Here is a 13,781-nt window from a genome sequence, read left to right as displayed (position 1 = left end):
TGTATACACCCTAGTCATGGCTTGTTCTGGAAAATCAAGTACACTTCTAATCCTGTGAACCTGTTTGATCTCGCTGTCACTAGAATGTGTTTTGGCACCTGCCAAACAACTATAGGACTCTATTGATGGAAGAAAGTTTTATTCTGTAAGCTTTCTTGGTAGGGTTGTATGCAGTACGTTGTTTGAGAAATCTTTAAACAGTGAAAAGTCCTCTATGAGCCTTGATGGTACAAAGATAAAATTGCAGATTTTTGTGGCGTTGTGATGTGCCCATTAACTTGTCCTCCACGGCAGGAGATTTGAGCTATGTTGCTTCAGTCGGAGGGGCAGTGCTAGAACAGTTTGAATAATCCTGTTTAAGGAGGAAATCTGAGGACTCCAGGTTTTTCACAGCTTTTATTTGGAAGAATCTGTATTTTTATGAAAAATCTGCATCGCTGTAGTCTTATTCTTTGACACATACTACCAGTGATTCCATTTTTTGGTAATAATAATCTGTACTGCATTTCTAAATTTCCCCCTCCTGCTCCACTTGCCTCCAGGGTTTTAAACTTTTCAGTACTGTTTCTTGTTTATGTCCATCATCTGATCAAGATGAAAATAGGATGAAATACTAGAAGAACCAGATGGCTGGATTTCTTTCAAATTCTCTTGTGTTGCCTAAAAATGCTGTGTTAAAAGCTTCTATGTTACCTGCCTTAGAGTAAGATAAATGATGATGTTAAATACTGTGTTGTGAAATTTTGGGGGTGAATGAGTTTTTAAAAGCCCTGTGGGTTTTTTGTTTATTTATTTGTTGGGTCTTTTGTGTTTTTTTTTTTGTTTTTTTTTTTAACAGGAGTCTTACCCCTCTTCATCACCAATATGGTTTGTAGAATCAGATGACCCAAACCTGACTTCAGTCTTAGAGCGTTTAGAAGATATTAAGAAGAGCAATACGCTGGTGAGCAAGTGTTTTAGTTGTTTTGGGTGTTTATTTGGTTTTGGGTGTTTCTTTAGTTTTGTCACATTAACAAGCAATTCAATTAGTTCAGTTTGGGGGTTATTTGGGGGGCTTTGTAAACACAAGTTTTTCTTCCAAAAACATATGAGCCAAAAGTAATCTGAAAAGCCCCAATAATTACAGAGTTTAAGGTTTTCTGAAAATAATTAAATGGTAAAATGCATGAGAACTTAAAACTACTGAATAAAATGGCTCTTCTAGTGTTTTCTTTGCACAGAGATCAAATAGGGAGGCAAAAGCTTTGTGTTCTTGAGAATGTATATTCCCCAAAACGTGTCTGTAATGGTAACTAATACAAAGAATTCCTGGTTTCAGTAAAGAAGACTTGATCTGATAGTGTCTGGTTCATCTGACTTCTAGGAGAAATAATTAGAAAACTCACAAACAAGTCAGTCTTCAAGTGCTTTGGCATAATAAAAAACAAAGGGGCATTGCAGAGGAACATTAGTGTTTTAATGTATTATGTTGGGTCTGATTACAGGACATGTCAGTTATGTATTTGCTTCTTGCAACCTAAACTTTAGAATAAACTACATTTAGAAGAATGTTATAGATCTCTTAGTCTTTGTGACTTCTGCCTAGAAAGACAAATGACAGTATAGCAGAAAATGTGGCCAAATCAACTTTTTTCTTAAATATACTTCTCAGAAGGTTGTCCAGCTTGGAGCTGGTGTGGATAGTAGCTTCAGACTAAAGGCATTAAACAAGATACTTCCTATGTTTACCTGCAGGTTTGCTTGCAATAGGGTAGAAAGCTTTATCACAAACATGCATAGGACCTGCTGTGCTGAATTGCATATGCACACAGACTGCTTATGTACATTGTAAGAAAACAGCTTCTGATATCAAGATTGTACTTGCCCATGTAAAAGCTGATGGGTTGATGTAATAGACACCTGTGGATGGCCCATTGGTTTCTCAGGAATCCACCCCACATCACATTATGCCAAGATTAAGGCAGATGGGAGTGGTTGAGGAGGCAAATACTTACACCACAAAATATGACTTTGTTTTGCTCAAAAGGCTTGGCTTTGTGGGTTTTGGGTTTGTTTTTTGTTCTCCTCTATAACTTTTCCCCTTGCAACAACCTCCTTTCCCTTCAAGAGCATGGGAGCAACTTACACAGACTTCTTATAGTAGGGTAGGAAGGGATGAGGAACTACTATCATCTGTGGAAATTCAGAGGCTTCTGATTTATTGTGCTATGTCCTAAAAACTTATTTAGTTCAATTTAGACTTTCAGAATGCTTCAAACCAGTTTTCATTTAATTCGTTGCAGCTAAAGGATCATTTGTCCTATGTTGCTCTGTACTCATAAAGTTATAGGAAGAGTCAAATTTTGAATGGAGGTTGTAGTGGACCCTTCCAGGAGCTCAGTGGAGTGCAGTGAACATGTGCTAAAAGCACTGCTAGCACCTGTAAATTGATTTAGAGTTCTTTGGTATTATTTTGCCCTTTCTACTTGCTTTGTAACTTTTGACAGGTATTAGCTGTTTGGGAGACTAAAGAACATGCTCTTCAGGCATAGAAGTTTAACAGGGATAGATACGTGCAAGCCTTGCTATTTGACGTGGTAAAGGGAAAACTGGTTTACCTATGTTAAAATCATGCATGCTTTGTGGAAAATCTGTGGGTCTGAAACTGTGTTACCTTGGCATCAGCATGGTGCTTTTTGCTATGGAAATTCCTCAAAACACTAAAAATGTTGAAAGGTTAAGAACATGATCGGCATAGGTAGCGATAGGTTTGGAGGCTTTAGCTGCTTGACTGTTCATATTGAACAAGTTCCAGTCAGCAGGTGAAGGGGCTACAGAATTCTCTGACTGCTGGTGTCTCCTGAATTCCCCCTCAGATCCTGAAAATCAGCATTGCGTTAGACTTGGTAGGTAGCTGAAACTGACAGCTGCCTTCTAGTGGTTGTGCAATCAAAAGATAAATCCTACTTAAGTTTTGTTGTTTAATATAATGGAAGTTATAGTTGCAAGTGTAAAGGCTCAAACTTTACTTCATGGGTTATTAAATATAATTAGATGTGATTTGGATGTTTGATTTTAAAAGTGAAAGGACTTAAATTCAGATGGGCAGCTTTAATTCTCATACTCTCCAAACCTTGAGGACTTACTCTTGCATGGAAGGCTTCAAAAGTACAGAATTCCTGGCATAAGTATGTGTACAGCTTGGATAAGCTGCTGTCCCTAAATATGCTACTTCTATATTAAAATTTGGTCCCACATGATGGCATTTCAGGAAAGAATGTTGGCTCTTGCAATCTGCCAATGCAGCAGCAACTAATTATGTATTCAGGATCATAGAGACAAAATGCAGGAAGAAGCTTTGTTTTACTTTCTGAAACTGCCCAAGGCTGCTGAATATGCCTAAGGCCAGTTACTGTCACAGACTACCTGATAGCTAAGTAGTGGTCACACTCCAAATGAAAGTTATTTCTTCCCTCTGTTTCCTCTTTGACAGTTTCCTTCAGTGGTAAGCTAAGATTTATTGATTGATTTATTTATTTGTATATAGGTTGTGTGTGTGTGTGTATATATATATATGTATATAGATACATCTGGACGAATAAGTATGTGTATCCTTACACTATAAATCTTCAGTCCATGTTTCTTAGTAATCAGAAAAAAAGGTGCTTCATAGTGATACTAATATCATTAAAGGTATGCTAAACAGCATTAGGGTGTCCATAAGAACTACCAACTTCTTGGAACTCCTGAAGTATTAAAAGTATTTAAAAATATGTAGATATATGTATTTATTACTTTTTAATATTTTGTTATTTTTATATTAATTATAATCAATATAATTAATTTAGAAATTTGCCATTGTATTTGGTCACTTGAGAATTTACCTTATGCAAGCCGTTTACATTGCTCCTTTAATACCCTGTGGATTATGCATTCTAGTTGCTGTTTAGTTTCTGCTTTAGGCAGTTTGTATTCCAGGGAAACTATTGGTATACTGGTAGCCCACTTTTCTTCAGTAGCAGCAAAGCGTGTGTGTTAAGCATTCATTTTACATTAGCCAAGCATGTGAAGTTAGCTTGGAAATACATTTGAATTATTAATACATGGCAGAAATCTGCTATCCCTTTTGATACAGGCTATTCATGTACCACTAACACATACCAAATCATGCTAGGCACTGCTTAGAGTAGGGGGTTGGGTCAGATGACTTCCAGGCGTGCCTTTCAGCCCAAATTATCCTATCACTTTTCTTACATGTGAGCAGAGCATATGGGATAATGGTGATGGGTGAGCCATGGCAGATGGATCAAGGGTATGAAATTAATTCCTGTGGAGGAAAAACATAGCAATAAGAAAGAAGGGTTGTAGAGATGGGATGGGCTCCTAGCTCTGCTACCAGCTTTGCAGATCGTAGAAACTGATGTCAGGTAAAACAACAGCTATAAAATGAAACTGCAGTTTCACAGCTGCACTAAGCTAGCTCTGAAGTGTAGATGGCTGCCAAGGAAGGGGGTCCCTGCTCTCAGCTGCACGTTCCTGCCTTTCCCCTTTATGGTGAAATTGGTGCTTATTTGCTGAAGCACATCAGGAATTGATCTGCCTTAAAGCTTGCAAGCTGCTGCATGGTTGTGTGGTCTTTGGTGCCAGTGCAAATGAGAAGGTGAAAATGGAAGGAGGCAGGGAGGCACAGCCACTGTGTAACTTGGTCCAGGTTGTGCCAGCAGTTTGTTGCTTTAAGAGTGCTTGTGTACCTCCCAGTGGTGCTGTGGACAGAAGGAAGGGAGAGAAGCTTACAATGTGTTGGGTTCTGTCTGCAAAGATGTCTTCTGAATTTCAGTTCAGGTGACAGGATTTCTCATGAAGAGGATGGGGAGTGGAAGAAGCAGGGCAGGAAGCAGTTCTTCACTATTTTCCCAGCCCTTACTGTCTCTTTCTGTAGAGACACATCTAATACTGTGTTCAGCTGCTTTCCCAAGCTTTGGACCAGCCAAATGCTGGTGGTGGTATTCTTCCCCCACCATTTAGATTTTTTTTTTTTGTGTTTCACAACAGATGTAAACAAATTAATGGCTTGCCTAGCTTTACATAGCTACATGATAAACTAAAATTCCTGAAACTTTATAGTTTGTGCTCCAGTTCTCCATGAGTCAGCGTTGTTTGTGTAGAGAAAAATTTTCTCAACAAAATGTGTAGCGGGGCAGCTTTTTAAGCATCTTGCACACACTGAGAATAATAGTTCCAAGACCTGTGGTTCTATCTACCAACTAACTTTTTGATTGATTAACTTGCTTTCTGCCTGCTAAAAGATTTCCTGATGTTTCAGACACCCAGGAAGTTTCAAACAGGTGTAGAGTTTTAACACTGAGAAATGCGATTGTTACGGAAAGCTTCTGGCAATGTAAACTATCACATTTCATGTATATATTCACAAGAAATGTGTTGCTGATACACAGTTCTTTTGGTGTCATCTTCTTTAATTTTGAGTTAAGGATGACTGTCATAAATTATACAGAAACAGCAAATGTGGTATGCTAGGGGAGAATGTCATAATTCTTGTCATGCGGGCTGGTATGTCAGTTCATGAAAATGAAAAAAATAACATTCCTATTAAACAGGAACATTGAATTCTACTGGAGAAGGGAAAAGCACTGAAGCTTTCAGATAGCAGAAGGGCAACATTTGCTTATCACTGCTGGTGATTTGGGCTTGGAAATGAGTTCTTAACCCTGGAGAGGCTGAATTTTCACTTGCAGTAGGGTAAGGTAACAACACTTAAACTGGCCAATAGCAAGGCTTTAGACATGTAGAATATTTTGGATACAAGATAGGGCAAGCCGACTACTTGGGCCCCAGCTCAGAGGTTGCCTAGTTTCTATGCCTTGTACAGTGTTTGTCTTGCTTCTAGTGCCTCACTGGTGTACCCTAGAAAGGGATCAGACTGTTCCTCCTTGTTTTTTTTGAAGACATGGTTGTTTAACCTAGGAAACTGGAATGGACATCTTGTCTCATGGAATGTGACCATGTGGTTATTCCCTAGTGATTTGTGGCTGACACACCGATGCCTGGAGTGGATGATGTTGCCAGAGCAGATTATTCTTTTGCTCATGACTGTCTTCACTTGATGTGAGGAGATGAACGGGAGCCATCTTCAACTTTCCATGCCCTTGGTTCCCCATTGTGGAAGTTTTATTACAATGATTACAGAGAAAAAGAGGCGGTATTTAAACTTTATTCCAGTGCGTGCAGATTTAAACGCTGTACACTGACTTGAAGTTCAGTACACACAGGTGAAGAAAATTCAAAATATATTGTTCGGTGCTTTGGTTTCAATAGATGTTTCCATGTTTTGTTTTCTTATAGCTTCTTCAACAGCTGAAGAGATTAATATGTGACCTCTGCAGATTATATAATCTTCCTCAGCATCCAGATGTTGAAATGTTAGATCAGCCATTACCAGCTGGACAGGTAAATTAAAAAGCTGTGGACACCACCTCATGGCAATGAGGTAGTTGTTTTTTCAGTTCCAAGAAACAAGATGGTGGGAACGATTAAACCTTATGTAAGCCAGAACTGAGATATGAAGCGCTGTTGCTTTTGTGTATCCTCAATCTGAACTTTGTATGCAGAATCCATTTAATAATGGTGTGATAATGTTACACAATTCCCTTTGAAGTTTCTGTACCATTGATAGGTGTATATGTGATACCAGTGCTGTCAGTTTAATTATTCCCTCCTAAATACTGTTCAGGCCAATTGCTCTGCATTCCTAACACTTCCCAAATTTACTTTTTTCCAAAATGTAAATGTGATTAAACGCTGTTTGCTTTCTCTTGAGGAGTGTATGTTTTACAGTGTGCACTTGGTTGAACTACTGTTGATGTTTTCCTTCCTCTTCAATCCCTTGCAGAGACATGGGATATCAAGACCATATGGTACTTTGGGTAGGGAGTATCTGAGGTGCCTTGTTTACTTTTTGGGCTCTTGACAAATTAAGAGTTGTGAAGGGCTGTGAAATGTTCTGGTTAACTAAAAAGTTTTGTATTGTGCTGAAAACAGAACTGGTAACTGACAGTAACTGTTCTTTTTTATATTTTTAATAAGATTATGGTATCTTATTTTGCTTATGCATGTTAAGATTACATGATTTCTGAAAACTGTAGTGTAACAGATGGTTTTTCTGTGGTGACAGTGCTAAAGTAATGACAAATAACTTGCTTAATTTTGGTCAAGTGCCAAATTGTAATCCTATAGGTCTTTTCTCTCAGCCACCCACATAGCAGTGCAACTGTAAAGCTGTGGGCCTGTAATATTAGGAGGTACCTTCTTCTTTGAAGAGTCTTCCTTATGCTCTGAAACTCAAAAACAAACTCATGGAAGGTTTCTTAGCCAGAAATGTCAGCTAATTTGCGAGTTCAGTAAGAGCGGCCTTAGTAAATCACACCAAAGATCCATCTAGTCCCCTGCATTGTCTATAGCAGTGGCATTCCTTCTTTGCCAAAGGAAAGGTAAGCAGAGGACAAGGAGATCAGAATGCTCCTGAGTATTTCTGCAGCTCAAACTTCCTGAGCTTGAAGTGGTATTGTGAAATGGAAAGCCATGAAAAATGAACTGAATATATTGTCTTGGTATTTTATCAAATAATCTAATATGATGATGATAGTTATTGATGATAGCAGTTGTTGCATAGAAGTTCTAGGTAGTGAGACAAAAATCCATTTGGTTCTGGAGGTCTAAGGTTTGTTGGGTTTTTTTCTTTTTAGAGGTCTAGAGTGGATATAGATTCTAGTCAGAGCCATGATCTCTTTTCATGCTTAAGAGATCATGAGTTATAACTTGCTTGACTTGTTTATTGCATTTGTCACTGTCTCAGAATAGGATATCCTTACCTGAATCTTAAGTTTCCACTTAGAATTTAATGTGAAATTAATTGTGACAGTCGGTTTGTCTTTGCTTCATACAAAAACCTCTTCACTGTCATACTCCAGGAAAACATCTTTGTGTGTCTTTCACATTAAACTTCAGTCCTTTGCAGACCTTGATAAGTTTAACTTTTGTATATGCTGCTTTCTCTTTGATAGTAGGCTTCCTGTTTTTGAAAGGAATGTATGCACAATTTATGCAGAAATCTCATTGTTGTATTGCAGAATGGAACAACAGAAGAAGTTACTTCAGAGGAGGAGGAAGAAGATGATATGGGTGAAGTATGTGTATATATGAGACTTTTATTCTAATCTAGTTGAATTTTGGCATTTTGCTCTGCATTGGCGGGCTAATTATTAAGCCAAACTGTAAAATGTAATCTCCCTAGAGTTCAATAGAAAAGATAATTAAAAATTTGGATGTTTACCTTAATGTCAGCTTTCACTTCAACCACCACAACTAGTGAAATTTTCTTCTTAAACCTAGATCTCAGCTGTGAGGTACTTGGATACAGAGAACTGGACATCTGTTTGTGCTTTAGTCAAACAATACATAACATTGTGTGCCAAATCAGTAAGTCTGCATACTTAACTCCTATTTCAAGCAGCGTATGAACTGGCTCTGATACAGTTGAAAGTGCCTCCCAAACTGAAGCAGACTGACTAAGAGTAAATCAGTTTGCTGATTGATTAAACAGGTGAGCTAGTTTTTAACTATAATACATTGAAGGAAATGGAAGGACATCTGAAATAGGCATGCTAAACTTTGAGGGGTTTATGCCACTGTCTGGTAACACGGTGCTCCTTTTAATGAGCTTTTTACTGTGTAAGAACCACCCTTTCAATTACTTTTACAACGTGTTAGAATAGCTCGAAGATGCTTGCTTTTTAAATCACTATAAATAGCCTTATTACAGAACTGTTCTGACTACTTCAGATTTAGATTTTTAATGAAGAAGGTGTGTAGTAGGAATGAACAACTCATTCCTTGAATAGAAGGTCTTCCTTTAGAAAAGATCTAAATGTTACCCCTGTTCTGGAATTAATTTGAAGCAGCCTCTCTTACACCCTATTTAGCCTGATCCAGACCACATTTGTTGAAGCCAGAGGTTCTGTAAATGTAGTATGTATGCTTTCATATCCAGCTGCCACAAGGCTCTTTTTGTTTGCTTGCAGACTTGTGAGTAGCCTTTTGCACTCTGGCGTTAGTTTAGACAAAAAAATTGCCATGTCTGTCCTTATTTATAAGCTGTCAGGTGGCATTGTGCGTGGCACTAATATCTTCAATTTGTAATCTAGTCTGATTTCTAAATTGAAAAGCAGCTTAGGGTTCCTAGGACTATATCGTTATTTTGAGAAACATAAGCTTTTTAAAGAATACTTGGTCTAAAATCTGTTACAGTTGGAAGAAACAGTATTGTCGAAGGCACCAGATAGGTGTGTTTCTCACTATGTAAGACATCCTTGAATTTGCATTTATGGCCAGGTTTTCCTGCCATGCAAACAGATGGTGCATAAAGAGTAGCCACAGGTGTGGTGGAGCACTGCATATTGGAGCATATCTGATAGCTGTGTACTCATAGCTTGCTGGTGTGGCTGCTATAGTGCTTCCTTTTTCATCTCAAGGTACTTACATCCTTCCCCTCTACTCCACAAATAGCACTTGAATCACCTTAAAGGCAGTTGTCTTAAGTTCAGAGTGCTCCTTTGCAACAGGATAAGCCAGTCTCAAAATACAGAGTGGAAGATTTTTCAGTGTCTTAGTCTAGAACTCAGAACTGGAATGTTGGCTTGTGTGATCAGGATACTTGACCATGTAATTTTGTCCCATATCATAATGCTGCATCTAATCTTCAGCTGAAATACTCACCTTGAATAAAGTACATGTAGCTTTCTAATATTTAACTTTCTTAAAGGGTTGCTGTAGCCCTGCCAGATCTGTTAATCATTGTTTGCCAGAAGTGTTAGATAGCTAGGATTCTAATTGAAAAGAGTCTGATTTTAGAAACATCTTGGAGACACCCTGACTTCGGGTCTTTTGGATTCTCAAGCCCTGTTCAAAATGCCTTAACTTTGTTTTCTACCTACTTTAATGGGCTAATTCACTACAATCTTAACTTCTTGCAGAGATTTTATTGTGTTTGTTTCTGGTCACAGAAACACGTTGTGAATTTGGGTCTCATCGGTATTGTGAAGGCGCCCTACACTTCCAGTGAATGCTGTTGGCTGGGAGTGTGAAGTTACAGCAAAATAGAAATGGAATCCAGCAATGACTAATCCATAGTGCTGTGCAGTATGTGGCTGTATCCCTAAATGGCCTTTGAAGAGGGTTTTGTTGAAAGAAGAGCACAGTTATTTACAGCGAATTTTCCTCTACCCTGTAGGACATTGAAGATCTGGATCACTATGATATGAAGGAGGAGGAACCAGTTGATGGGAAGAAATCTGAGGATGAAGGCATTGAAAAAGAGAACCTTGCAATCTTAGAAAAAATAAGAAAAAATCAAAGGCAAGATCACTTAAATGTGAGTTACTGAATTGTGCTTTTTCTTTGCAATATTTCTGGCTTTAAAATAGAAATGGTTTTCAGCAAATAAAACCTACTACTATGCACCTAGACATAAATTAACCTGCAGCTCACTTCCAGCATATATAGGACAAATGTCTCAAGTTATGGGACCAAAGTAGCTCTTTTTGGAGAAGTTTGAATAGGCCAGCTAAAATTCCAGGGTCATGTAGTAAATGGACTCGCCTTTTGTCAAAATTTTTGGCACAGTAAGGTAGTTGTCCAGCCACATGCCACAGAGGCACAAAAATCACTTCAAAGCACTCTCATTCAGCCTGGGAGAATGCTATCATCCTTTCTTTTGTCAAACTGGGTTGGGTTATTCTTGGCATTTTGGATGGAGAAATACCTTTTAGCTTTTCACTAGAGTGTAAATCCAGGTTTCACACTTGTTAATGATATTTAACTGGTTGTCTAATTTCCAGAGGCATCTATTTGATTGTCCCTCTGCCTCTTGCTTGATGCCTTTGTTAAGAACAACAGTGGTCCTTGCAGGATCAGCAGAAAGCATCTAGATTGTAAGCACGACTTTTGTTGCTGAGCCCTTATTAAAATAACAAATCAAGCCAAGTAAAAAACTGCATTAAAAGTCAAGGGTGACTTAACATACTTATTAAACACAGGAACTTGTGCTTTAAATCCATTTTATGCATGGGTTTGTTTTTCAGGAATATCTATGCCACTTGGAAATCACTGGTGTGGTGTTTTTTTTTTTTTTTTTTTTTTTTGCAAAGGGCCTTCAGCAGCTCTGCAGCTTTAGTATCACAGTTTTCTGAGTGATCCTGCCAGCAGGCAGTTGTAAAAAACCTGTTTGTTCTCCAGAGGCTTAGAAATATTTTTTCACAAGTCCCAAGTTCCATAGAAGCTTCTACTTCTCAAAGGTGCACGTAGGAGAAAATGGTGATGTCATACAACCTTAATTTTATTTAGCTTGGCTTCCAAAGAAATCAAAGCTTTTGTTTCACAGAAGCTTAAAATGTTTAATGCATGAAATTCAATACTACTGTTTGTGACCAATTTCAACCAAAGGTAAGGGTTCTAAAATTTTCATAAGTCGCCTGTACAGAAAGGTGCTTAAATGGTGCCCTCTACTATGTGAGCTCGTAAGTTTGGCGAGTCAGCGGACGTGTAGATCATGTCCAGATGCAAGATGTGCTATTTCTCATTAAGCTAATAGCTGAGGATGTGAGTAGTAGTTAGGTACAGGGGAGGGACCTGTAAGTATTTAGGGAAGGAATAAGGTTTAGGATTGGTATGTGGGAAACATCTGGATTTTCGCCCAAGAAACCAGCTTTGTGCTTGTTCTTACACTTGATGATTTTTCCAGTAAATATTTTCTAAAAAGCCTAAATTGCACTTAATAATTATATTAGATTCAAGCAAATTGCTGTTGTAAATCTCTTTTGATTTGTAGTGAGAACAATATATGTTCTAAGTGCTCAGTGCTAGCCAAACCAATCCACTTTTAATATTGGATGCGCTCCTGATAGATTTAGTTGTCATAAGAATTTAGGGAGAAGTCCCTTTAGTTATCAGGATCTTGACTATTTCTTTTCATGAATTACTGGCCCTAAATAACTTGATCTAGTCTAGAAAAAAACCCTCTTCCTCTTTAGTTACTGACATTTTAACATGGAAAAGAGATTCAGTTTGTAGCCTTCTGCTTTGCAAAGGAAATAAAATAGAAATGCTTCTGTCTGAGTTGTTCAAGTCTTCTGCTTCTGTCTTGGTGCTGTTCTAATATGGCTTGAGTGCAAACCTGTCAAAAATAACTTAGACTTACATTCTACTGAAATAGGCAGCATGAGATAGCTGGCTAGAGGAGACTGCTCTTTGATTTGTGTATGAATTCAATAGTTGCTTATCAAGTTGTCTGAAGGAAAGTGTACAGTAATGATTACCCCTTCAAAAAAAAACCAAAACAAAAAACAAACAAAAAAACCCCCACGAAAGACCAAACAACCCCCCCCCCAATCTGACCAGCATTTCAGTATTTAAAAGCAGTATTTAAAACATAAACTGCTTTTGTGGTATATTAGGTCTGTTTTAAGACTTGAGTAACCATAAACAGAATGATCACTTACTGGTTTTGTTTAAACATAACTGTTTGTTGAGAGTTTTAAGATGATGCCTGCTGAGATTCTATGTATTTCTGTATTTTTATAATTCAGACCTACTGGTAAAGACTCCTTGTTTGTTAAATAAAATAAATCCTCTTTGCAGCTTGAAAGGCATGGTCTGCTTTACCATCATCTAAAAATTCGGTAGAACTGAAAAAAGGTTTTTATTGTGTCAATACTCTTCCCTTAGTGTGGAAAGCCTCTTAAAACTGCAGATTTGCTTTTGCTATCTCTTCTTTCCCATTTGGGAAATACTGCTTTTCCTTTTGCTTTTTCCTTCCTCATCTAGTGGAGCTGAAATGAACACTGCTGGTTTTTTTTGTTTGACAACAGCAGATTCAGCTTACATAATAGCTGTTTCTCATGCCAAGACACTCTTGTTGATGCTGGTGTATAAACAAGGTCAGCTGAGTACAAGGAACAGGGTATTCAACTGCTGCTGAGGAAGTGTGGTATTTTTGTGGGTCACCAGAAATAGCTGCGCTGCTTAAGTAATTTCTCAAAGGACCTGCAAGGTTTTACTCTTAAGTGCTTGAGAACTGAAAACTACAGCTGTGCTACTGACCTGGGAAAGAGCTAACCTAGTAGCTCTTAAATGCCCCTTTATGGTGCCAAAACGCGAGACTTCTAATAGAACATGTTAAACACACTCTAAGGTAGCAGAATTTTGCTCAGTATCCCAACATAAAGCAAAATTTAAATCATAGAATCATAAAATGTTTTGGGTTGGAAGGGACCCCTAGAGGTCATCTAGGCTAGTGAGCAGGGACACCACTAACTAGATAAGGTTGCTCAGAGCCCCGTCCAACCTGGTCTTGTATGTTTCCAGGGATGAGGCCTCCACTACCTCTCTGGGCAACCTGTTCCAGTGTTTCACCACCCTCATTGTAAAGAATTTCTTCCTTAGATCCGGTCTAAACCTACCCTGGTTTAGTTTAAAACCATTACCCCTTGTCCTGTCACAGCTGTCCCTACTAAAAAGATTTTCCCCATCTTTCCTATAGGCCCCCTTTAAGTACTGAAAGGCCACAATCAGGTCTCCCCGCAGCCTTCTCTTCTCCAGGCTGAACAAGCCCAACTCCCTCAGCCTGTCCTCATAGGAGAGGTGCTCCAGCCCTCGGATCATTTTTGTGGCCCTCCCCTGGACCCGCTCCAACACTTCCATGTCCTTCTTGTGTTGAGGGCTCCAGAGCTGGA

General features: G+C 38.5%; 1 protein-coding gene across 5 annotated transcripts in view; it reads left to right on the top strand.

Moving 5' to 3' along the window:
• The window catches only part of UBE2Q2 (ubiquitin conjugating enzyme E2 Q2), a 51,995-nt gene that overhangs the window by 16,584 nt on the left and 21,630 nt on the right, over positions 1–13,781 (top strand). For 2 of the 5 annotated variants that reach the window (XM_035899598.1, XM_035899599.1), the window contains exons 2-6: positions 839–943; positions 6,340–6,444; positions 8,124–8,180; positions 8,386–8,472; positions 10,283–10,423. In XM_035899598.1, coding sequence (XP_035755491.1) covers positions 839–943; positions 6,340–6,444; positions 8,124–8,180; positions 8,386–8,472; positions 10,283–10,423 — 495 coding nt within the window. The remainder of the gene's footprint in view (positions 1–838; positions 944–6,339; positions 6,445–8,123; positions 8,181–8,385; positions 8,473–10,282; positions 10,424–13,781) is intronic. The other 3 variants (XM_035899601.1, XM_035899600.1, XM_035899602.1) reach the window with 3 other exon arrangements.

The sequence above is a fragment of the Egretta garzetta genome, unplaced genomic scaffold (assembly GCF_000687185.1).
Source record: "Egretta garzetta isolate BGI_Z169 unplaced genomic scaffold, ASM68718v1 scaffold287, whole genome shotgun sequence".
NCBI classification, from domain to species: domain Eukaryota; kingdom Metazoa; phylum Chordata; class Aves; order Pelecaniformes; family Ardeidae; genus Egretta; species Egretta garzetta.
Note: the sequence above shows the minus strand (reverse complement) of the source record. Positions and strands in the feature narration are given on the sequence as shown.